The sequence below is a fragment of the Lepidothrix coronata genome, unplaced genomic scaffold (assembly GCF_001604755.1).
Source record: "Lepidothrix coronata isolate B3197 unplaced genomic scaffold, Lepidothrix_coronata-1.0 Scaffold12, whole genome shotgun sequence".
Classification (NCBI taxonomy): domain Eukaryota; kingdom Metazoa; phylum Chordata; class Aves; order Passeriformes; family Pipridae; genus Lepidothrix; species Lepidothrix coronata.
Window position 1 is genome coordinate 8,556,156 of NW_016690192.1, and position 25,902 is coordinate 8,582,057.

At 36.7% G+C, this 25,902-nt stretch overlaps 2 protein-coding genes and 1 long non-coding RNA gene across 4 annotated transcripts in view; 1 reads left to right on the forward strand and 2 right to left on the reverse strand.

The window, feature by feature from the left end:
* LOC108492754 (mucolipin-3-like) overlaps positions 1-596 on the reverse strand; it is an 18,998-nt gene extending 18,402 nt beyond the window's left edge. The window contains exon 1 of the mRNA XM_017805398.1: positions 533-596. The gene's annotated coding sequence lies outside the window, so the exon portion shown is untranslated. The remainder of the gene's footprint in view (positions 1-532) is intronic.
* On the forward strand, positions 549-23,636 carry WDR63 (WD repeat domain 63). 2 transcript variants are annotated; one of them, XM_017805395.1, is made up of 23 exons: positions 549-665; positions 1,541-1,660; positions 1,861-1,899; positions 5,448-5,629; positions 6,179-6,283; positions 7,110-7,253; positions 8,648-8,847; positions 9,105-9,221; positions 9,901-10,091; positions 11,018-11,142; positions 11,245-11,334; positions 11,751-11,867; positions 14,090-14,218; positions 16,129-16,184; positions 17,589-17,697; positions 18,442-18,529; positions 19,212-19,342; positions 20,161-20,224; positions 20,596-20,726; positions 21,339-21,543; positions 21,953-22,044; positions 22,722-22,855; positions 23,429-23,636. In XM_017805395.1, exons 2-23 carry the CDS (start codon positions 1,555-1,557, stop codon positions 23,433-23,435), a joined length of 2,562 nt encoding a protein of 853 aa, XP_017660884.1. In that variant the 5' UTR covers positions 549-665; positions 1,541-1,554; the 3' UTR covers positions 23,436-23,636. The 2 variants fall into 2 exon arrangements, with proteins under 2 accessions (XP_017660884.1, XP_017660885.1); XM_017805396.1 differs by having other exon boundaries at positions 21,956-22,044.
* Positions 9,098-11,338, reverse strand: LOC108492760. Its single transcript, XR_001873217.1, has 3 exons — positions 11,225-11,338; positions 10,034-10,145; positions 9,098-9,189 (listed from the first exon to the last, which is right to left on the reverse strand). It is a non-coding gene; the product is annotated as an uncharacterized LOC108492760 (long non-coding RNA).
* Positions 23,637-25,902: the final 2,266 nt, after the last annotated feature.

Genomic DNA, 25,902 nt, shown 5'->3' on the forward strand with positions numbered 1-25,902 from the left:
TGCGTTTGCCATAATCAAGAGAGATTACATAATAGAGAAATGCACTAACATACCATGGATGAAGCTTGTCACCTGTGATCTGCAAGATCCAGTATGCTACAGAAAAGAGTCTGAGGATTTATAGAGTACATTTTTCTATTTTGATTGGAGTGAAAAAGAAAAATGCATAACTATAACACAAATGTCAGACTCTGCTCCAATCAAAGTCAACAGCAAAATTTACCTTGAATTCATGGGAGGTTAACATTTATCCCAAACCCAGGCTATACAACTAGGCTATAATCCATGGCCTATATCTTGCTATCAATGGCCATCCCCAAACTAAAATTCATATTGGAAGCTAAAATTATACTGCTCGCTTCTGGAGTATTCGAGAATTTTGTTACAAAAGAGTGAAACACTGTTTCTCAGCCAGGGTATGCCACTGAAATCGAGAATGCACAGACCATGGCATGTTTGTTTTAGCACTTACACTATTTTAGGCTATTCATAATGAAATTGTCAAGACAGAACATTTATTTTATAAACTCACATTTTCACCTTTAGTGTCTTGAAGTAATTGTGCTGTTCACGTGCACGGGCAGACAGGCTGTAGCTCCTGCAAGAGATCATCAGAAGTAGTTATATCATCCAGCGTTCTTGAAGGTGCTGTCTCTTTCTGTCCTGTAAGTGCATCTACTTTCCTCTTGTTAGTGTTAAAATTGTAATAGCATCCAAATACTGTAGGTGCTTTGTAGACATTTTAAAAATTCTTCCTCTCCCACTCAGTTTACAGGTTTAAAAAGTGTGAACATGGAAGAGGCAGGACACAAAGTGAGAGCCCCGTTGCCCTCATCCCAGCTGAACATCTTTGGCTGTTCAGTAATATCATCCAACAATTTTCAATACCTCTAAGAGAATTTGGGCCATCCCGATTTAGCTGTTCTGTCAGCTGCTATGTGAGCATCTCCCACATGATGGTGCTGTCCGGTCTGTACAGCGGGCAGGCTGAACTGCATTTCCTTCTTGCCTTGGAACTGAGCCTTTCCTGCACGACTGTTCTAATCCTTTTTCTAGATACTGGGAAGAAAGAGAGTAAACGAAACAGGAGTAGCCTGCTATACAGTATCGTCTCCAGTTGTGTGGTTGCTACATGTAATTATGCATACATCTTTCTGAGTTTGTCCTCCACAGACCTACACTGAAAAATAAACTGGAAATAGAAATGCTTTGTACAGCTGAGTAATGATTTACACTTAAGGACATTGGGACAAACATTTGTAACTGGTAAATTTTCACCCACGCTTTTCCCACTGTAGCTCAGGTCCTTAGCTTTCTGTAAGGGAAACCCCTCTCTTCATGTAACCTGGACAGATGAACTCTTTCCATCTATTAGATAAAAATACAGCTTATGATTTAAAATTATGAAACATACCTTTAGCTGCATATGAAAATGTTACTATAACGATAAGCTACATAAAATCATGAACCAAATGTTCACTCATACAAGGTGTATTCTATTGTCTATTTAAAATTATTGATGATATGTATCTTTCTCCAGAGAAATCTGGAAAAATGTCAGAAAATCTCGCATCCAGCAAAGGTCCAAAAACCTCAGCAAAGAAACAGAAAGGTGGAAACAAAGCTAAGGAATCCTCAAAAGGAAAAGGAAAACAGCTTGGTATGTAAAGTACAGCAGTAATGGAACAAGCAGCAATCTGGTCTCCCACAAAAGCTACTTTAATTATTTTGGCCCCATGCATTAAAAAAAATTAGAATATGCTGTTTTTTATAAATAACCAAGAGAGCTACAGTTACTGGTTATAATTTTGTAACCAACATACAGAACATTACTGATAACACCATGTCATTATATTTCAGATGAAAAAGATGAAGCTGATCTTTCTATGGCCAGTATAGGTAAGTGCTATGATGACTATGCTTTAAAGTAGTAGTTCTGGAATACTCAAGGCATTTTGAAGCTTCAGTGTTACTAATGCCAGGGAATAATAAGGAAAGTTTGGGGTTTTTTAAAGAATGAGAAAAATTACAAACTATGAAGAAACACAGCTATTGCAGTAGTGATTATAGTGGCTCTCTGAATAGGAAACAGATATGGGTTTGTAGAGGAGGTTTTTATCTTGAGTTGAGAGGAGTTGGGATCACAAGAAAATTACAGGGTGCAAAATCTTTGCATTTAGTAATAGTTAAGCAATTGAAAGAAAAACATGAAATATGTTTATAATTTTTTAATCTTTGATCTTTGTCAAATCATTATTAAATTTGGTGAGAAGATGATTTTAATATATCACTTGTGTTTTTTTATCATAGGTGCCAATAGACATTGATTAGCATCATTTGTTTTGCAGGGGAAAAAATTCATCACTTAAAAGTCAGAAGATATCAAGCATTTGTTTTGGCTTATGTGCAAGAAAAGTTCAGTTTTAAGCATAGCCATAGTTAAGAGCTAAAAATATGTAATTATTTGAATGTAAATATATTCTTTTTTCTTAGACATAAAATTATTTTCAGTGGGTTTTTATTTTTCATATTTCTGGTTGGATTTTACTTCTGACCTAATTTGCACAATTTTTCCTCAGATATAACTTAAATTGATGTCAATGTAAAATTTATCTATGGTTTACAGGAACAACCCGAAGGGCTGTCTTATTAATTGGCCTGTACACTAGAGCTTTTATTGTTAAAAGCTAAAACAATGTGGCAAACAAGGAATACACAAACTAGTTAATTTTAAAAGAAATTGTAAATCACTTGTTTTCTTACATAATCCTCTGAACACATGGGTGGAAGTGAAAATTGCACTCTGATTAACATCAGTGAAATGGCTAAGCTGCAGTTAATAAAAATGCACAAAGAGCGATCCCTCAGATGATTTAAGTGTTCCTTTATAAAAATGTACTTTCAGTGTTCCAGGAGATACTAAGTCAGTAAGACAGAATTGTACCTCCACCTACTGGCAAATAAGGTTAGAGCTCTAATAGCTAAACTACTGCTAGAAACGTGTTGCTAAAGCAGGACAATAACAGCAGTGTAAGCAGTGTCTGTGCAGGATTTAAACTGCATGCATGGTATCTTCTTAGCATAAGACCTGTAAGTGTTCTTTGCTTCTCCTTAGAGTTTCTTGGTTCTTTGTGAAGTTCTCATAGCACTAAGAACTGCTGACTTACAAATTATACAAGTACAATTTACTATTAGAAAAACAATGTGAAGCCTATGATCAGACATTACACACCTTTTACTGGAAAGGAGTATTCAATAAAAATGTTTACAATAGTAAGAATTCCAGTATCAGCTCCTTATATTACAGATTCTGTTAAAAATCATATTCTGTAATATAGAATTTTAGTTCCTTGGACTAAAAGGTGTACATATTTTATTTTTGTTCATTACTCTGTTTTTTAACTTGGACTTACAGCAGTAGAGCACTGGAAAAAAATAGACTATCTGTTTTAGTCTGTTTCCTCTTGTAGTGATGTCTGTTCTATTTTTGCTCAACTTTAATGCATTCTTGTATTGTTTCATTTGACACTGAAACCTACATCTCCTTAAAAATATTTTTTTTAGCACTAGCATTTGTGCACAAGGCTGTATAGACAATTCAGCATTTAAAAAAAACTAACATCATACAAGCTTCTTGAATAAACAACCATTACTCCTGGTTAGGATTTTTGAGGTCTGGTATAAGCAACAGTGAGTTTGGACCAGATGACTTAAAGGTCTTTCCCAGTCAACATCCTTATGATTTTGTGTTTTCTGGAAGCACCCACACAGAAATCCTGGAACTCTCCAAGATATCAAAAAGGAAAGACATGGAATATTGATTACAGCTTGTGAGGAAAGTGAACAAATGGACTGTGCATGCTACAAACAGATTGTATGTGCTACAAAATGACTACTGAACACTAAGTAATCCATACTTGGCATAGTGTAGCCACGTACCAGAAACATCATGCATGTAATTAATTTTAGTGACGACCATAGCAGAGCAGATGCAGTGGAGTAGCAGCATTGAAAGATTTTAAAGGATAAATGTCAGATTCATCCAGCATTATGCATTATGCGATAGGATTGTGCAGAGATTTAGCTCCCCAAATAACAGAGATTAAGGAGGATTTATCATTTTGTCAGTCCTTGTTGGCTTAGGTTAGAGATGACTTCTCAAAACACGCTGACACAGCTGGTCATAATCATCATTTAGGTATATGAGCTTCTCTTTAAGGCATACACAGAGGAAAAACACCAGAGGTGCTGGGAATTAAGATAAAATACTAAGTGACTAAACTAGGAAAAAAGAATGAAACAAAGCTGATAGAAAGTATCAGCTATTGTCACAAGAGCCAGCCCATTTCAGCACATATAAATAGTACATAGTATACATGACCCTAAGTCCTTTACAGTTTCCAGTTCACCAAAAAGATGACCGTCTGCTGGCCTTGTCAGGCAGAAGTACAGCGGCCCTCATGAAGAAAGCTCTTACAGCGGCAGCTGAGACCCGACGCATGGGTCTGCCAGCAGGGCAGTACTGCAAAGGAAGAGTCTCCTGGCAGCAGGATTCAACTAGCTGGGAATAGAGTGATCTTGACTACAGCTGTAATGTCAGCTGGAATACAGAACATGTAACATGAGAAAAACCAGTATTACATACATTACCTTACGTACATACAGCTGGCACACACTTAACAGGAAGCACTGTATATTATCTTCAGATGAGTGTTTGCAAAGCACAGTTTCAGGTTACCTAACTATCCAGCTTCACTAAAACCAATGAAGATATCAGTGCTAGAGCTAGGATAAAAAATATCTTGTTCTGAATTAATAGGAATGAACCTAACAGAGGTCATGTGTGTAGAAAACAAGAGCTTCCTGTTTTCCAACAAAGCTGAAAATAAACATCTGTCTTTAATCTTAGTGAACTTGTTTTAGTCTCACTTGCTTTGCTAGAAATAGACTCTACTGCTCTCTGAACTCAATGAGAGCAAGATGAAAGTCCAAAATCAGAAAAGCATCCTTATTTGGGAGAGTATAGAAGCCTCATCTAGATTAAACATTAGCTTAATGTGGGACTGCATTTCAGGGAAGGACTGCATTATATCTGTCCAAGGATTTTTCATAAATCAGAGCCATGCATTCGTGTCCTTAATGTATTAAAACCAGTCCATTAATGACTTTTCACTAAAGTTCTTGATCACCTGTTGATCGAGAAGAAAAAAACCCAAAAAATTCATAACAGGAAAATCATATTCATTAAGTATGAAACGTTGTGTATTTTTAAAGATTAATAAAATGTAACATAATTTGTATTCTGCCTTCCAAAATACTGAGAAGGAAGCTGAGTGATTCAAAGGCATTCTGCTATAAACAGTAAAGACACAGACTTATCAAAGTATATGTGTGTGCTTAAACAACACTCTAAACTGTTTATCAAGCAATTTTGCTTTCTTTCATAGGCCACCCAGAAATCTTTCCTTTAGTTTTGACTACAAAGACCCAAGAAATTTTTAATTGCCGAGTTGATGAAGATGTCACAGAAGAAAATTGTTTCAAAATTATTAAAAAAGAAGATATCATTCAGGACCTGGAAACAAGAGCTAACATTTCTGATTTCTACCCTGTCAGAAAAGTTGTCCTAGTATGTAGCTTATTTCATTCTCACTTTAAGACTTCATGCTCTCAGAGTGTATATTTTTCAAGGGAAAAGGTCTGCCCTTGTTTGACTCTGTGTAAATACACTAATGCTGTAACATCTGAATGCTATAGGTCATGGACCACTGTCAACTCAAAGTTTCTCATAGCTCTCCATGAACGTTTTTATTGCTAACTTTAGATTGAAAATATGCTAAAAGTAACATAAATACTATTAGTTTTGATTCTGTGAACTGGCAGAGCTTTACGTACTTGGCTTCCCCTAATTCATGGCCTATTTATTGAGAATCATTAAAACAGTTTCTTTTCTGTTTAATGCTCTGTATGAAAGATTAGTTTTGTCCCAGACTTATTTTTATTACAAAATAAAATCCATCTGTTCTTTTCAATTAGCACATGAAATTCACTGTTAAGACCACAAAATTAACCTAAGATACTAAATTAACACTAGTGGTAGCTGTTCCAGTCACAGCCTCATGTTTCTTTTGAATGTTATTTGTTTTCAGTTTTCCACTAATTGTTTTAATTAAAATAGGAATATCCAGGAGAAGAACTTTTGGTAGTTTTTGATGCAAAGTTCCAGTACGGACAAAACTTTTACATTGTTGCTTCTGAGGAAGCCAAGGAAAACCTTGTAAAGGTAAAATCCAAGTATACCACAGCATTGTTCTATCTATGAATATTTCAGAATCTAGTCTCAAACATATACTTCAGGAATGATATTGTAATCATAAGCATCTGATGTTTCTCTAATGGGTAATCTGAGCATGGAAAAATATGTGTATCACTGTAAAAATATCTTTTATACTGAGAAGGACTGAATTAAATTTTTGTATTTTACTTCAGACGGCCAGTATTACCCCCATTGCTACATTTTTATCTTAAGTATTAATTTTCTTTGCCAAGACTCAGATTTCTCAGACATAAAAATAAAGGACAATATATTATCTTCAAATAAATATTATACTTATTTTTCCCAATATGGAGGGATATATAGTCTTCAAATCATACATTGAAATGTTCTTGATTTCTAAATAGCCCTAGATACATAGAACATTTCCCTTGTGCACTATAGGAGAAGGTTTATAGGAAGATTATATAATTTTTCAACATTAGTTTGTCATCCGGCATCAGGAAATCAGGAGAAGTAGCAATGAAGAAAATTAAACTGCAGTTCCAGCAGAAAATCAGTATAAATTCTTTTTATATAAAAGTGTTTTGCTTTCAAGACAAGAGTCTCTGTTTAGTAGTTAAATATTAAACATGTAACATTTATTGGAAAATTCTAATGCACAAATGAATGCTAATCCAGCCCTGCCCAGGGGCACAGTATAGCCAGACTCACTGCATTGAGACAAAAGTAAAGAATGTGTGAATGAAGACTGAAAACTGGGTTTCTAGTTCATACTTACATTTCAGTAATAAATTTTTGGAAAAGTAACATTTCTCACTATTTGATGTCACAGCCTCCAGAAACTGCAGAAGAAGAAAAAGAAGAAGATAGAGAGGAAGTTCTGGATCCTTTTAAGCCTCTTATCCCCAGACCCTGGGTTTCTCTTGGCAGCGAAAAGGAAGTTGAAGAAGAATCTGTTAAAGACAATGTTACAAAGGTCAGAATTAAGAGATGTTAGTCAATCAAATAAATATAAAACCCCGAAATATATTTTAAGTTCCTTAAAACCAAAAAGTCAGGAAGCTGGAAGTTGCGATCCTAGTTTTGCTTGAGGTCTTTCAGGAAAACCAACAAAGAGAGAGAAATAGAGAAATAGCTTCACTTTTAACAAAAACTGAAAGTGCTGTAGAAACTTTATTTTTAGACTCTGTTCTCTTTTAGTCCTGCAACTAAGGCATGTGAGACTGCATTGAACATAACTACTTTTTAAGGTATAAATTCAAAGGTCCTTATCCTCTTTGGTCATTGGCACCTCTGCTGCTTTTTGTTTAATTTACAGTGTGGTCAGATTACAAACTGAGTTACTGCTCTGTATCCTTGAAGCTCAGTGAACTCTGTTTCATTCCATGGATGGCATTTAAGCAGCATGCAAGACTTTTAAGTGTTACTGACTACAAGTATTACAAGCTGACTTTACAGAAGGACATATTTGAGTAATTACACCTGCAGATTATACTGAGAAAATTATATGTCCAAAAAGTAGAGCTCACAGCTTTCACCTAACTTGTGATGTGTGGGGCATCTGTAAGCATCTAACTGTCCATCAGTGATTTTTACTCAATACCTAAATCCCTGCTCAGGAGAGACTGGCTAAGTTTTGATAGTTCTCAGAAACTGGACATCTTGATTATACTTAAAAAGATGTCCGATTGTTCTAAAGCTAATTCACAGTCACCAAATTTAACACATTGACAGTCCAAGTGTTCTGTATTCTACATTGCTAGCAAGGTCCACTCAAAAGTGCTGTGAATCCAAGACAAAGCAATACCTTTCTACTGCCTGAAATCAAGTGCCTACTTCTCTTTGTGGGTGGAAGTCAAGCCACATCCCTTCTTCCTAGTTCTCACTATAAGGAAATTCCTCACTCAAATTTTTGTGAATCTTCTTCAGAGTACTTTTCTCTCCCTAGGTAGTGCAAGGAAAGCTGAAATACCTCACCCAAATTGAGAGTTCCGCTAAGAGGGAAGGGCAGAGAAGTTAGGTCTTGGAAGCCTAATTTAGTATTACATAAGGCTTTCTGCAAATTAATCCTTCAATTAAACATGAGACTTTGATATTGCATGAATTAGAAAATGTATTTCTCTTATTCTACTAGCAGTTATCCAAAAATGTTACAGCAACTTCTTGTTTTAGAAATACAACCTGTGTTCTATTACATATGTAGGTTATTTCTAAGAGCACTTCAGAATTTCAAAATGCAGAAATATAAGTTAACACAACACAGAAATCATCAATAGAACTAATTCTATGATGATACGAATGCTGCCATTTTACAGAATGTTTTTACAAAAACATTCTCTTCTACTAACCATGGAAATACATCTTTTCCAGATTAAATTCAAGATTTCTCGAGTACGCAGGAAGTTTGGTGCACCAATTGCATTTACTGATAAGAACGCTTCACATGAAACAGACAGTTATGTTGAATGCACTTCTTATGAAGACAAAACTTTCAGTATTAAAATGCTTGAAAAAGATGTGGGGGTGCAAATAGTTCCGAAAGTAAGAGAAGCTAGTACTCAGACAAAATGGTAAGTATGAGAAAATATTTACAAGTTTATTTATTAAGCTATGCACTGTTTCCTAACTAAAATTCTGGAGTTAGTTGCAAACTGATTAATTAATAGAACAAAATGAGATGCTCTGTTTGCATCTTCCTTCTTCCACTCTTTTCCAAAGAGTTTCTAGAAAAAAATAATACATTTACTTTTTAATTTCACACACTACATGGGTTTCTGTCTCTGAAATGGTTTCTGTACTTACATTCAAATTTATTCCAACTGGCTAGGACCTATCCAAAAAATGCAGCCACGCAGTATTGTCCTAGGCAGTTCTCAGAGGAAGAGAAAGCAGAGAGTCTGTCATCTGAGAGGCTGAAAGAATTTCTTACATCAGTACACTTAAGGTAAAATTACTGCAGCAATACCCTTAAAGGCTACCTGAAATAATACAGAATACAAGCAAGTACTCTTGTCTGAGTGGATCATTGGTCTAGTCAAATACCAATTTTACTTTTTGTTTCTATACACTTTTTTCCCTTGTTTATTATTGTCATACTAACATATTAATTTCATAGTTAATTAAAATTAATTAATTATTAAGTAATTAATAATAATAGTTAAAAATTACATAAAGTCTATGCCATATAAATATGAATTATTGTTTTAAATAGATATTAAACTGCTAAAGTTAATAGTGATACATCTTTTCAAATAAACTGCAAAGCTGATCTTTCAAACACTGCTCACTCAAGCAGAGGGTTATGCAGTGAGCAAAGGTGCAGTCCTACCCATGACTATGTCCTCAGTCATGGGACAAGTCCCACTTACACTTTTTGCACAAGAATTGGGCTGTACTTGGTGCACACAGAACTAGAGTTAAATTCTTGGTACAATGGCTATTTCTATTTAAACGTAAGAGGGTTTCCTTGCAGCAATGCATCACTGATGAATTAAGTTTTTAACTACTGTGGTCACAATTTTGTGTAAAACAAAAGCTGCCTCTTTAAAGAAATTTTTGTGATTCTATTACCGAGTAGGCACATCTGGATTATTGAAGCGTTAACTGTTCTTTCCACAAAACAGAGTGGAAATTGCATTGCAGCAAAATGAAATTATGAATGCTTTTTTTGATGACTGGAAGGCCCTAGCAGAAGACAAAAGCAGTTCTGATGGCAAGCCAGATGTTTACCTTAAAGCACACCAATCATTTACCAACCTGCAGTACCTCAAGGACAGAACCATTAGCTGCGTTTGCTGGCATCCCATGGCTTCTGGTAAAGCAGTTACAATGCTCATTTGAGTCTTCAGTGACGGGTATTATATGAGAGCTAAAAAATATGCATCTTTCATAAAATTAATCAGCTTTCAAATTTAAAAACAAATCAAAACTAATTTAGTATACCTGTCAGAATTGCTGATTTGAGATGAAATGAAAAATGAGAGACAAATTCTTTGTAGAATTCAGGCAGGAGATAGGCCATGCAAAGTCCTTCACACTAATGTATGAGTGGAGCTCATAGGAAAGAGAAATTTCTCCCTTATGAGGCTCACTCAAGCAGGGCTGCAACTGTGCCAAGTGCTTCAGATGGCTCTGCATACCACTGTCCTTCTCCCCAAGGCTGGCTCTTGTAGGACCCTTAACACTTGTGAGGAATGTTACAGCCACGATGGGATGAGGCTCTGATGAGTGCCAGCGAGCATCACAAGACATATTAAATGTCAACTCCTGCCCCCTGCTGTGGATTATTGTTCTATACAGCCAGACTTAAAGCCCCACTTAAGTTCTATGTAAATGCCCCCGCTGCACTACTAGCCAACACTGAAGCCTGTGTAGAAAATTAACTGGGCTACAAAAGATTTGGTTTCAGGATGGGTGGCCAGGACTATATGCCTGTCACATCATTTCAGGTGCAGTATTACACTACTGAGGAGCAGCAGCAAAAAAAGCTGGATTTTATCTTGATACTTAGGTTCAATGACTCATTGTTAAATACCTTCATCTTAAGTAACAAAAATAGTTTCTTCAAAGCTGATCTGAAAGAAAAAAAAACATGGTTGGTTTGTTTTGGTTTGGGGTTTTTATTTTGCTTTTTTTTGCACTATATTCAGAAGGTATAAATATAAGTCACTCAGAATAATTAACAGTGTGTTGAAACTTGAATTGTGTCTTTTGAGAAAATTAATTTTTTTTCTCATTCAGGGATTATAGCAGTGTCAGCAAGAGAGCAGCTTTCTTATGAAGAGCAAATTAAACTTTCTAAAAAATCACGGCTGCACCGATCAGTAATATTTTTTTGGAGTTTTTCTGACCCTATCCACCCCCAGGTATTTAACCAAGACTTTTAAATATGCCAAGTGTTTAAATAACAAGAGAAAAACAAACAGTGTGACTGTATTTCTCAACTACCTTGTTTTTCTTCTTTCTAGTTAATATTGGAGTGTCTTGAAGACATTTACTGCTTCCAGTTCAGTCCAAGTGATCCAAATATCGTTGCTGGTGGCTGCATCAATGGACAGGTGTTAATTCACTGTTTAAAAATAAAATTGGATATTTCTGTATTTTCTTACAGGATGAAAATAAGGGTGAAGTGATGTACTCAACATCTATAGTAATATATAGGGACAGAAGACAGATGTCACAGACTCTTAGAAGCTCTCTTATCCTGGACTGAAGCTATGCCTGGTTATTCCATAGCTAAACCATTATTGTATGATGCTTCTTTGTAGGTCAAGTTGTAAAGACTTTTTTTTTGAGACAAGTGTAGCCTTTCAATTGATTGCATCAGACTAAAGAGAAAATACTTTAAAGACTTTATAAATTCTAACGCAAAGAGAGAATTTCTTATTTTTCCCTGAACCTCCATGATTTGGAAAAAAATTAGTATTAATATACAGGATGAAATAATTTGTATTATACTCATTTCTCGTTGTAGGTTGTACTGTGGGATATTTCTCAATATGGAGAGAAACTGCAAATTGAAAAACCTGTTGCTGATGAAGTTGTCGACTCAGACAGTGAGGCGACAGCAGCGGCAGAAGTGGCAACTAAGGTAAGTCCAGGGGTGATGGTTGGATTGTGCCTTATAGGGACCCGAGGAGATTCATCTGTGGGTCCTGAGGAAGCTGGCAGATGAAATTGCTAAGCTACTATCCATCATTTTTGAAAAATCATGGCTGTCAGGTGAAGCCCCTGATGACTGGAAAAAGGGAAATATAACCACCATTTAAAAAAAGGGTAAAGCAGAAGACCCAGGGTACTACAGACCAGTCAGCCTCACCTCTGCGTCAGGCAAGATCACAGAGCAGATTCTCCCGGAAAGTATGCTAAGGCACATGGAAAACAAAGAAATGATTGGTAACAGCCAACATGGCTTTACAAAGGGAAAATTATGCCTAACAAATCTGGTGATCTTCTATAATGGGGCTACAGCATTGGTGGACAGGGGCAGAGGAACTGGCATCATCTACTTGGACTTAATGCAAAGCATTTGACACTGACCCGCACGACATCTTGTCTCTAAATTGAAGAGACATGAATTTGGTGGATGGACCATTTGGTGGATAAAGAACTGACTGGATGGCCACATGCAGAGTTGTGGTCAACAGTCCCTTGTCCACATGGAGATCAGTGAGGAGTGGTGTCCCTCAGGGGTCAGTACTGGGGCCAATCCTGTTCAACATCTTTCTCAGGGACATGGACAGTGGGATCGAGGGCACCCTCAACAAGTTTGCTGCTGATGACGCCAACTTGTGTGGAGCAGTCAATATGCTGGAGGGAAGGGGTGGGACATCCAGAGGGACCTTGACAGGTGGACTGATCCAAACCTCATGTAGTTCAACAAAGTGAAGTGCAAGGTCCTACACCTGGGTTGTGGCAACCCCAGACAAACCTACAGGATGGGCAGAGAAGTGACTGAGAGCAGCCCTGCAGAGAAGGATTTAGGCATGATGGTTGATTAAAAGCTCAACGTGAGGCAGCAGTGTGTGCTCAGAGCCCAGAAAGCCAACGGGATCCTGGACTGCATCAAAAGGTGTGTGGCCAGTGGGTTGAAGGAGGTGATTCTCCTCCTCTACTCTGCTCTTGTGAGACTCCACCCAGAGTACTGCATCCAGCTCTAGTGTGCCCAACATAAGAAGGACATGGAGCCGTTGGAGCAAGTCCAAAGAAGGGCCATGAAGTTGATAAGAGGACTGAAGCACTTGCCCTATAAAGACAGGCTGAGAAAGTTGGGGCTGTTCAGCCTGGAGAAGAAAAAGCAACCTTCCAGTATCCGCAGGGGGCCTACAGGGAAGCTGGAGAGGGACTCTGTGATGGGACAAGGAGTAATGGGCACAAATTGAAAAAGGGGAAATTTAGGTTAGATATTAGGAAGAAATTTTTTACTGTAAGGGTAGTGAGACACTGGAACAGGTTGTCCAGGGACATTGTGGATGCCCCAACCCTGGCAGTGTTCAAAGCCAGGTTGGATAAGGCTTGAGCAAACTGGTCTAGTGGGAGGTGTCCCTGACCATAGCAAGGGGTGCTGGCACTAGATGATCTATAAGGCCCATTCCAACCCTTTAACATTCTACAATTCTATGAAATTGAGATAGCAGCTATTAATATGGTAAATTCTTCCATTGTAAATATATTGCAGTGAAGGAAAAATGGGTGAAGGTGTCCTGATTCAAAAGAGAGGAGTAGATAATCTTTGCAATGAGAGACTAGAAAGGATAAGAAATCTGATGAGTTCATGAAATAAAACCATTATCACAATGTAATTTCTATCTGATTAGTACAGCTTGATAGCTTTACTGCATTTTGTGTGACTTAGGCTTCTATTCTCTAATGGGCACCAACATACTCTCTGCTCTTGCCTTACGAAGCCTATCAAACACAGAGATATTGTTACTGAATGGAATACTGAAAAGTATTTTAGATGTTTATGGATAGAGAAAAGGTAGCTTGGAAGAGAACAAGATTTCAGTGGAAGAAGACAATGAAGAGGATAATCAGAAGAGAGACCTAAGAGCAGAGGAGAAACTAATAAGTGAATGTGTGCGTGCCCATGGAGGTATGATGGAATTGTTTTTGGAGCTTCATATCCAAAGGCCTGTTTTGATACTTTCCTTTCTTTTTTTTCCCTAGAGGAAGGTATTAGACCCCTTGAAAGTTCTATAAACTGATCTGAAATACGTGAAGCAGCATTAACAGAATGCAAAGTAATGTTTTTCTGTTTGATAGATCTACTATTTGTAAATACACTGATAACTCTTTTTAAAACATTTCTAGCCATCACCTATGCAAGTCCAGCAGAGTAGCACAGAGCCACCTCTAGTGAAATACTGTGCAGTCTCTTCCAGAGAGTATAGTCACAAAAAACCAGTAACAGATATACAATGGCTGCCACATCATTCTGAGGTGAGTTTAAAAATACACTTTTCTTCTTTTTATTATTTTCCTAATGTACTACCTCAGAAATCCTCGTGTAAACTCAGGAGAAAATATTAAAGCATCAATTATTTGTAATAGCCTTCATTATTTCTCACTGCATTTAGTAAATATTAAAAATCTGATGTCTCTTGTCCTGTTATGCTTTACAGCTGTGCTGGGTTCTCAGTCTGGCATAAATCTGCTCATACTGAAAAAAATTTCTACAACTTCACTGAAAATTATAATTCAAAACTTTAATAAGCCTTCCACATGTAAAATGTGTTAAATTTCTACTACAAACAATCTAGCCTGTCACCAAAAAATTCTGAGAAATAACTTCAATTACCTAAATATCTGGGTACCCAAGAATGGTGGTGTTGTGGTTACCTTCATTGTTCAAGGTGTATTCAAAATATTCATTTTGCCTGTGTATTCAAAATATTCATTTTCTGTGATGGTTTTAAAGCTCCATAGTACTTAGGGTCTTTGTAGTTAAAGGGTCCAACACTATTATATGAGTACTGGATGCTCAATTACCATCAAAGTGTTGCAAATGGTTGCTAAATTAATTTGAAATGCAAATGTAGTCAAATGCAGTGATCAAATAATGACAGTGGAAAAACAGGCCAAGAGGAAGAAAACTGAAATCTTTAAAAGGTTTATGCAAATTTTTAAGACTTTTTAAGGATACTGCAGTCCTTAGCAACATTACCAGAAAAGTGAGGAAAAGGGTACACATATGTCATAAAAAGAAAGCTGATACGACTGTTCATTATTATTTTATGCTACAATAATACCCATGGATACTAATCAGTACCAGATGTAAAACATGTGGAAAGGGATTGGATAGCAGACATTGTTGTGGTTTTTGTTGTTTGGGTGGGGTTTTTTAGTCAAGATTTAGACTGAGAAAGCTGTTTTCATGTTCATCTGGGATAACAGATACAAGAAACCCTGCTTAATAAATAACACTGACTAAGGAATCACTTTATCAGTATTTAGCAACATGTACTGAGACATACTTTTTGTTATATAAACATGGAATATGTATCAGCCTTTGCACGGCAGAGCAGTTTTTGTGGCACAGTTCCTAAAATCAGGAGTTTTATAATTATATACTAATAAAAAATTATTCAAAGTTATACCCAGAACCTAATTCAGCTTTGCCTGGTTGCAAGACTACCATTATCACTCCAGGTAGACAAATTCATGCATGAAAATTAGAGTAGGCCTAACTGTCATAAAAAATAAAAAAAGTGTAGCTGAAATTTTGCTACATGGTTGATAAATAGTTTTAGCCAATATATATATTTTTCATCACTGGAAATGATATTTGATCAGGGTTCAGCCTATAATAACTTGGTACTCTTGACATCTTTATTTTTCTGAGTAACTAAAATTAATTTGGAATAAGCCAATAACTACTTGGTAAATGATAAGTAGTATAAAACCTGCAGAATCCCACACATACAAACTAAACTATTAGTAATTAACATTTGAAAGGATCACTACCATCCCACAGCAAGGTCAAGCCAAGTGGGAAATAAATTTCTCAATGGTTAGCTCTTTGGTTAATCTGCATAAAAGAAGTTACAAACATGGCAAACTAAGGAGGGCCTGGCTTGCAGTGGTGCCAGTATTTATCCTGCTCAGTTAATTTAGAATTTTAGGTGTGTAGCAGGCAAAGCTGATATCAGTTCACTTGAAGTACATTTGTAAAATAGCTTGACTTTATAACTGCAAATTAATAAGTCCTGATTTTCAAACTCTACCCAAGCAGAAACAGGAAATTAATTTCTAGTAACCTGTTTTATGTGTTGAAGTACTTACGTGGCAGAGTGTGGTTTTTGTCTCTCATCTTCTTCTTCCCCTGTAATAATTATTACTGTTATTTTCAGGACAACCAAAACAGAGGTGAAAATTGCCTGCAGCTTGTAACCTGCTCCCCTGATTGGTATATACAACATATACTCTACAAGATGTCTTCCAGTTGCCTTTGGAAATCGTTATTGAGCATAATCCATGATTTAACTAGCACACTTCTGGATTCCTATCAGCATATCCTGAGTAGCTGAAATTTTGTATGCAGAAGACAAGCACTTTGCATTCTTGTCCTTTACAGTAATGGCATTAAGAGCTTATTAACTGAAAAACCTTGCACGTATACATTTATATTCTGTGTATACCAGAAGAGTGTTGATCATACATAGCCTGGAACGCTACACCTCTACACTTACATTTGATTGTGTGACATGCACAAAAAACTGTTGAAAGATTCTAAGTCCACAAAAATACTGTAAACTATATTTAAACTTGGAAACTTAGCTGGCAAAATTATTCTGTATGAATCTCCTCTTTTGTGGACTGAATAGTCATGATGGTTATAACCAAATATTATCCTGTGTGAAGGACTGGTAAGGAGACAGAATGCAAAAAGTAGGAGTAAATGTTTAGCTTTCATGATGTCAAAAGGCTTGAGGCTTCAACACTGCATGGCTGGGCTCAATCATGTACTTGTTAGTTACATCAAAGGGAGAATCAGAGAGAGCAAAATTTGATAATGATGCAAAGTTATTTTTCCTAATCAAATAACAGAGAAGACTTTGAAGAATTAAATTAGAAGAAAGATTGAAAATACCCTTGTTAGTAAGTTTGCAGTGTAATGCAAGTAATACACATAGAAGAAATTATTTTAACTACTCGCACACAAGGGTTTCAAATTGAAAGTATTTACCCAAAATAATAACAGGGAAGTCACTGTAATGTCATGCTTGAAGAGCATGGGTCACTGAGCAACTCCTGTTAGAAAAGGGAAGGAGATGTCAGCAATGAGAAAAGTTATCATTGGCTTTATCAAATCTCTGAATGAATGTCCAGAGTAGAGCAAAAGGAACAATCAGAAGGTTGAAAACTCCAGTGAGATGACAGATATAAGTGAGTGGGACCATTTGCCTTGAATGTCAGCAAATAAATTCGTACACACAAAAATTGAGACTGATTTTTGATTTGGATTACTAGATTATCTGCTACACAGTTCTATTTAGTTCCCTCAGCCTCCAGGAATTTCACCCAGGTAGTGCCAGTAAGTTCACCCAGTAACTGTCCATAAGCAAACTCTATTAACAATATTTAACTACTTTGGTATAATTAACTGATGAAATGGGGAAAAAAGAAATATATTTCATCATAACAAAAGAAGCAATTAAGTATCTAGCATTTGTCTGCTTCTCAAAGCCTCTATTGTTATGTAAAGTTTGAAGATGAAAGGTTAAAAAACCTCCAAACTTTAAAATGTGTGGAAAATTGCATCTGACTTCAAAATAAAACCAGAGAATAACATTATACAATTATTTTGCAGCTCAATATTATTTTGGGATATTCCAGCCATTGGACATCATGAAAAACCTTCATCTGGTGTTCCAGATACTTCTAAGCATTTAGATCTCTCATGGAAACCTCTCATAAAGGTAGTGTACATAAATATAGAACATAGGGATCAAGTCGAAATGTAGATATGGCCAGAACTCCATAGAAATATTGTATTTTCCTTCCCAACTCTAATTTTTTCAGCAAACTGATTTCCTTGTGATTTTCCTTCTGATTATGAAATTAAATACTTCAACATTCCTTTGAAATTTCAATAAAAAGCATTTTTAAAAGCTAATTCATGAGAAACAGCATGACTGCTTCTAAAAAACTGCAGTAGGTGCAGAAGTAGGTGTGTAACTAGTGTAAGTTCCTGTCAGCCTTTTCAGCAGCTCTGCTGTCTGTCTCAGTGGGTCCCAAATAGTAAAACACGGTCAAACCATACTTACTAGCAAAACAACATTCAGTCTCATGAAAATGGTCAGAGCAGTTTGTGAAAAAAGTGAGGCTGAGAATAGCATTAAGTTAAAAAAAATAATTATAATTTTAGGTGTGCTGATCTGTGCTGTTCAGAATAGCTGCAACTGAATAGTTGTTGAACAAGCGTGACCACTGGAGCTGGGCTGGGGTATTTTTGCTAGAAACAAAGCAAAATTCTTACAGGAGAAGGATAACACAAAGAGCATTTTATCCATGCTTGTATGTGAGGCAGCAAATACTGTTTGTGGAGTATTACAAACACACTGCAAACTGGAAAGACCTGTTCCATTATAGTAGAAAAAATTTAGACTTACACGTCAAAGATCTGACAAAATATTTTAGTAAATGCACTTTTTTCTGAACAGATAAGTCTGCATGAAGGGGATACCAACACAGAGTATGGTCCCATCAGAATTATCTTAAGGGAACTGCATTATTGTTACAAAACCTCAGGTAATAGTTTTATTACACCTTATTAGGGAAAATGTCTTTAATAAGCTTGTATTTCAGTATATACATAATAAAAGCTGAGCAACAAAATGTTGTATAGCTAAAAACATCTGGGGAAAAAGGTTTCTTAAATATACTGGTGTTCAAAGTGCAACCTGCATGTACTGACTACACAGATATGCACACGTATTGAATCCAAACCGAGCAGCTCTGCATACACAGTAACTCTACCTGCTTTCACTCAAAAGCCTGTGCAAGTCCCCCACACAACCTCTTTATCCCTCTAACAGTATGTCCTTTTCAGCCATTACAGAAAACTATTTTTAGACATAATCCATTCCCTGGAGCAGAGATGTTAGCTCCTGGTTGCAGCAGCTACGAGTGATGGATAAGGGCAGTTCCCATGGAGACACTGATGCTGTGTAAAACTGGGGAAGAACCGGGTGGTGCTACGCTAAGTAGTTGTCTGGGTATGGGAAGGACTGACTTCAGAGCAGCTGCAGCAAAGGGCAGATTCCACTAGGAAACAGTTAACCTATAGAACTGCTGTTTTACCTGTCAGTCTTTCTTCATCTCTCCTCTTGAAATTCCCATTAACCACGAACTACCTTTACAAGACAAAGGATTTGCTTGGTCTGATAAATTCCTGTGTTTAACAAATAGATGTAACCATCTTGTTTTCCAGGGAAGGCAAAATCTCTGAGTGCAGTAAGAGCACCTGCCAAAGAGAGCCCATATACAGAGATGAGTAGTTCTTCAAGCAAAAATCTAGAAGTGTTAGAGAATATATCCACCAACTTTTTTGTTGGAAATGAAGTAAGTGAAAATAATATATTACCAAGGAAAATGTTAATCTGAGGTATCTGAAAGACTGAACAATTAAATAACAGGGTTTTCACAAATGTATGGGCTTGCATGTTTTCTTCAGGTGTAACTGAAAAGATCTTTCTGAACATGCCACATTTTACTTCCATTTTAATGCTTTTAGTTACATTCTTTAAAAAAATAATAAACTTCCAATACGTGGTAGACTATGAACCCTTATTTCAAGGGCAGAATTAGAAGACATTTCCAAAATATGTTGAGCTTATTAGGAACCAAAGAGTATTTCCTTATTCCAGAATGCATAAGATTAGTAGTAATTTTTTAGTGTTTTCCCGAATGTCAGGTGTAAACATTAATACTACAGTTTCCCCCCAACTTAATTTTACTTTAAGAAGTCCCAGATGTTCACAGCCCTTCACCTACCCTATGCATCTAAAACTAAAAAAATCTTTCCCAGTTTTGAGTTCATATGGAAATGAAAATTTGGCTTCTAGTTACCTTTTCGCTTCCAGTCACATTTTCCTCAAATACTGGAGCAAAGCATGAACTATAAAAACCGGGCCCCTAATTCTGCAGGAAGGACTGCTTACATATATGATGGTAAGTAAAGCTGTTTTGGCAATATGTAACCGAAAAATGGTGATGCAAAATTTTTATGTGTTTTCAGTCATCGGCTGCAAATTCAGGTTTTAATTTACTCGGATCATATTTAATGATGGTTATAATTAAGTAAAGTTAGAAACAAGTAACTTTGATAAAAGCCACTAAGCTCTAACATTAGCATTTACTTGGTTTTTCTGGCATTACAGGATGGAGAAATTGTTTATTCTGACTGGAAAATGAAAATTGATACTAATTCAGCAAAACCAGTTAGTAAGTTCAAGTTTCTCAATACCTGTTTGAACTTTACTATATCACTAGCTTTAAAATATTTGCATCTATACTCTGTCTTTTTAAGGTTCTTGCTCATCAGCTCTAATAGTCTATCTCACTGATGACAATAGGATTTAGCAGGACACCCTCAAAAGTGCAAGCAGTTTAGCTGGCATGACAGAACAGCACAATCCTCTCTAGTCTCACAGTGCATCACTATGCACCTATTGTCACAAATCATGGAAATAATTAGATTTGCAGTAATTCCAATTCCTGTACCTAGTATCTTCAAAGCCTGTTCTGGGTCCTGCACTCTTGTTTCTTGATCACTAAGGCACAAGTTACAAGCAACTGCCTTTTTCATCCATTAGGTCAGCAGCAGACTCAGAAATACAGCCTTCACACTGAAACTATCAACACTCTCCAGAGATCTCCATTTTTTGAAGACACCTTCCTAAGCATTGGGGGCCAGAATTTTGCCATTTGGAAAGAAGGGGTTACAGTAAGTTACTTTAACACAGCTGTAACATAATTCATAGATATACAAGACAGAACTATAACAAACTCTGAGTCTCTATTTTCAGAAATGTCTGTAAGTCACAAAGCTTCATAGTTTAGAAACGAATCAGGTATAAAAGAAGCTTCTATAAAAAAGACCTTCAATTCTAACCTCGTAAAAACTGTAGCTTCTCAACTATTTATTTCTGCTGCTAGGGAAACCAAAGAATAAAGGAAACGTATACTTAAGTCTGAAGAACTTGTATTTTAGGACGAAATTTTTTCATCATGTGAAGACAAAAAAACATGGGGTTTTTTTTTACAGTTCCTCTTATGTAGGAGTCCAGGTTAACTGCACCTAACAAAATCTCCAGACCACAGGTTTTAACAGCAGATAGACAGATTACCTTAAGAGACTGGAAGTGACATAGCAGGTTTTTTACTTCCCCATAATTCTGTTTATCTGCAGAAGGTGATACAAATTTTGCCATTGACAAAAGTTTTGTAATAAGATCATTTAAATTGTGAGCATACTCCAATGACAGGAGATCTGAAGGAATGAATTGATAGCACTGTTTGATTGTTGGATCTATCTTTGTTTTCACAAAAAATTAAGAATGGACCAATCCTTCAGTCAAGCTGCTCTGCAGGAAGATACACTGCGGGACAATGGTCCTTAGCAAGACCAGGAGTTTTCTTCATTGGCAGAGATGATGGAAATCTAGATATTTGGGACTTACTGAAGAAAACTCATGAGCCATCTCATTTCCAGAACATCTCCAAATCAGTCATCACTTTCATCAGCCCCTGGACTGCCTCACGTATGTTGATGGTGATTGCACTTTATTGTGCTACCGTTTGCAAACTGGCCCGTGACTCCAAAGCACATAAATCTTATTACAAACTCTCTTATATAAGTACACACTTACACTAATTTAACACTGTACATACAAAACTGCATACATCAGTTCTAAGTGTACTATCACAGCATAAAAGCAACTGAAAACATTTAACTAAGAAAGAAAAAGTCTGATAAAAAGAAAAACTTTAAAGGGAATTTCATTTGTTAATAAAATAAGAGAGAAATAAGGCTGCCTTTTTTGCTGCAGTGAACAATAAGCCAAAATGACCAGAACAAAAATGAACCCTCTGTAGATTGTATTTGGGTGGAGGTTCATGTTGCTGTTGAAATTTGGATTGTTTATATGTTTTTTGTCAAATATCTTTCAGCGGAGCAGCATTTTTTAGCTGTTTCTGACAATCTTGGAGTACTGCATGTTTTGGAAATCTGTCAAACACTAAGTCATCCTTCGAGTAATGAGGTTGGTAAGAATTTTTATTAATCTCTGACACTTTATCCTGAAAACTCCCAACAGAGAAACAAGCCTGCCTGGAAAAAGTTGCCTTCAAATGATGGCAATCAATTTGAGATCAGAATGGCCATATTCTCCAAAGATCACCTGTAGCAAAGCTGGCTTTGCACAGAGCTCAGATAGGAGTCAACTAAAGGAAACCTCAGTGACATTTGGTAGAATTCCACTGCTCCAACCTCGCTACATGAAAACTTCAGCATTTTTTGCCACATCCATGAAATGACACCTGGTTTCATGCATTTAAAACAATGCTATAGAGTTCATAGTAATGTAAATATACTGAATTCCTTTTTCTTTACACCTTCTTGTCCAAATTTGCGTCCATTTTTTCCCTTTAAATTTAGTACTTCAATTTACATGTCTTCATATCTGGTTCTAGCTTAGTGAAAGCACATTTTGCAAACTGTTCCTAGCATTCCCACTCATTCATGTGCTTTTGAAATAAGCACTATCTGTACCGTGTCTGAAGTTGTTCACATCTTTATATTGTTTTGCTGCAAATTATTGAGATAAATAGAGATATTTATATTCCCAATATAGATAAACTAATAATACTGTTCAGATCATCAGCCACAGATCTGTGTCTTTGGGCATGTAATGACTCTTGTTTGTCATTGTGTTAACAGCATGCCAATGTACTTGATTTCTTTGAAAGAGAAGTCAAATACCTGAAGTACTGTGAACAAGAGTTTCAAGAGTATCAAAAGTTTCAAGCCAAAACAGAACTGAAATGGAGCTGGAGGCACAGAGAGAGAAAACAGTATGTTGTATTTAGAATTAAGAAAATTTTCTGTTTCTTTGGGTCTTTAAAACACACCTGTTTTGCTAGACAGGATTTCCCCTAGTATTTTCAAAAATCAGTATGGATGTAATTAGAATAGCTTAGCAGCTCTTTATTTCATATTTACAGTTCTTAAGAATGGAAAAAATGGTCCTAGTTCATGTAAGTGCAGTTCTTGGTCAAGTGAAACCCCTGCAACAGCATTAAAGCCTATGGACATTTAACAACTATAAATTTGCTTTTCATTTTACATCAGTTACTCATTCAGAAAGCTACGTTTTTGCCAACTTCCCTATAAACATTGCTCCTTCAAGCAGGGATGACTCCAACCTCCTGTTCTTTACTCACATAAGGATTTTGCCTATACATTCTTTGGTAAATGGTGTAACAATACTAACTTAACTAAACTGCCATTTCTTTGGTTGATTGCTGTAGCCCCAGGTGATGCCTATTTTCATTAATTTCTGACAGCACTGACATAACCCACTGGAAAGCAATGGAGTTGCATACAGGTTTCAAAGCTTAACGGTGTGGTGTGTGTTTTTCCTTCAGAGTATGACTACTCTATAGAAAACAAGAGATGGAGGAGCAAGAAGACTGTGTTTCTGGACCTGGAGAAGCAGATAATATTGGATTTAGAGACAAGAAACACTTCCCTCACTGGATACTTAGAGCCCATTATCACCTTTAGAACCAGTGAGCTTTTTATTTGAAGACCTCTATTTCAGCAGAACCTGTTTAGCTTTGGAAATAAAGAATCTTGCAGTTGAAGATTGTTGTTTCTTAACTTCATCTGTTTGTTTACTCAGTGTGGTTAAAGTACCATTGTTTTGGGCACACTTCCCCCACTATTTTTCATTAATACAGTTATAATGAATATTCTGTTTAAATAATAGTTTCAAAGTTCTGTCCGTCAGGACTCTCAGAGGTCTTTCCCAACCTAGTCACTTCTGTGACTCTGAACCACTTTTACTTGCTGTCATCAGAATTACAAAAGAATTGTTACTTAATCCTGGCAAATGCTTACACACAGGAAACCAAATCCATTAAAATATATTCTTCCCTCAAAGAAATCAGCATTATTTAGAACAAACAGCTTTTACCAAGCGCACTGTGGCTGTGCATTTCTGTCAAAAGACAATTATTCCTCAGAGAGATCAAATGGTGCTATACAGAAGTTTTAATATTTACTGGTGTAAATGAGTAACAGCTCATGAATATTAACACTCATCCTCCATCCACAGAGACAAGTCCCTGGTAAGCAGTTCTGCTGGTGGCTACTCGGTTTCAATTGCCAGGTCAGACACCATGTAACTGAGCAGAGCTTGTCAAGCAGAAATTAAATCTATCAGAGGAGGACAGATTAAACTCTATATGGGTGAGTTCACTCTTTCCATGACTCACCAAACTGTTTGAGGGTCACAGACTCCTGTCAAACAAATGTCCATGTGGTCACAGCAGACACTAAAGCACAAAAGACAACTGACACACAGGGGATTTGCAGAGAGGATCTTCAGCTGACAAGCAATAGCCAGCCCCAGTGCTCTGCTTGTCAGAGTAAAGCACAGCCAAATACACAACAGGATCAGTGTGAGGCTCCTGTGTCCCAAAATAAACACTGCAAATTGGTTTTCAGTAGTGGTAAAAATATGCCCCTTCAGTTTTCTACAGCCGGGATCTCCCTGTCATGCACTTTTACCACTTTGATTGAACTTTGGTCAGATTTAAGAGAGATTTGGTAGCACTAGATAGGACCCTGTTTGAAAAATGGTCTCTTTTGTTTGTTAATTTGAAGTTTAAATATTATAGCGATATTCCTTGCCCTTCATATTGAACTACCTCTAAATTAAAACCAGGGAAAACTCAACAAGCATGTCCCTACCACCTGCAGCACAGTGTTTGCAGTCAGAGTGCAAACAGGAAGAGAACATTGCTGCTCTGCTAAATCAATATTTAACCAACAGCCTGCTCTATACAGATATGCAAATATCACACAACTGACTAATTAAAAAGCTCAGCTCTCTGTTATCAGATCTGGACTTGATTAGTATACCACCTCAGATCATCTTCCACAGATTTTTTTGATTAACAGGGCCGCAAACTACATATACATTTAAGGCAACCTTATGGTCATGGCTTATCTGGAAAATTAAGACATTTCCCCTCCACTGCAGCTCTGCCACTACCCCCCAGAAGTGGGAGCAGCCTCAATGGGAGCCTTGTTCCCCTCCACAGAGGCACTCTCGAGAGTTTTGATTAAGAAAATATTTCAGAAGACAGAGGGATTTCAGCTGGGTTTTCCTAACAGTGAGGCCAAGGAGGCAGGGGGTCAGGGCTCTGCTTAGCAGCTCCTCTCCTTCCCTATAGCAAAGTAGTTCGGGTAACTGCAGGAATCTCCCAATGGAAAGGGAGCAATCTTCCTGACAGTCATTTTCCTCCTCATCTCTGTTCCCACACAACACTAGAGATCTGAGATTACACATCCCATCATGACCTTTATCCTCTCTAACACAATTCTAGACATTCAAATACCTGTAGGGTCAGCTTTGCATCATCTCATGTCCTACTGTTCCAATTTTGCTCAGAAAACTTTGGTGTTAAGGCTTTCCTGCATGGTTCTAAAAAAGTCAAATGGTAAATTAAAAAAGAAAAACCAGAAAATTTATTATATAGGATGACATTTTAAAACAAATGTATCACAGTTATATGAAAGTGTAATATCAGTCCTCCCTCCACCCCAAATAACCATCTTTCAGCTGTTGCTAGCTCCAGAATGTGAGACATGGCTTCTTATATCAAAATACACTTTTACTGTTAAGAAAACCCTATACACCTTGGGCTGAGGAAGAAGGTAAAGGGGGGTTAGGATCTGACAGTAGAAATACCAGATGTGTCTCTGGCTTATCAGATTTACAGATTTATTCTGTAAAAATCCTGAATATCTGTTGGGGATGTCTCCCTCTATTTTTAGAACATACCTGAATAGCTGCAGGTATGTTTCTTGTCTGGTGCATTAACAAACACAC

Bases quoted from the DNA above. Each gene is read 5' to 3' on its own strand.
- WDR63 (XM_017805395.1), top strand. From the start codon at position 1,555: ATGTCAGAAAATCTCGCATCCAGCAAAGGTCCAAAAACCTCAGCAAAG. The intron at 8,848-9,104 runs GTAAGTATGAGA...CCAACTGGCTAG, and splicing joins GCTAGTACTCAGACAAAATG to GACCTATCCAAAAAATGCAG. The intron at 20,727-21,338 runs GTAAGTTACTTT...CAAAAAATTAAG, and splicing joins TTTGGAAAGAAGGGGTTACA to AATGGACCAATCCTTCAGTC.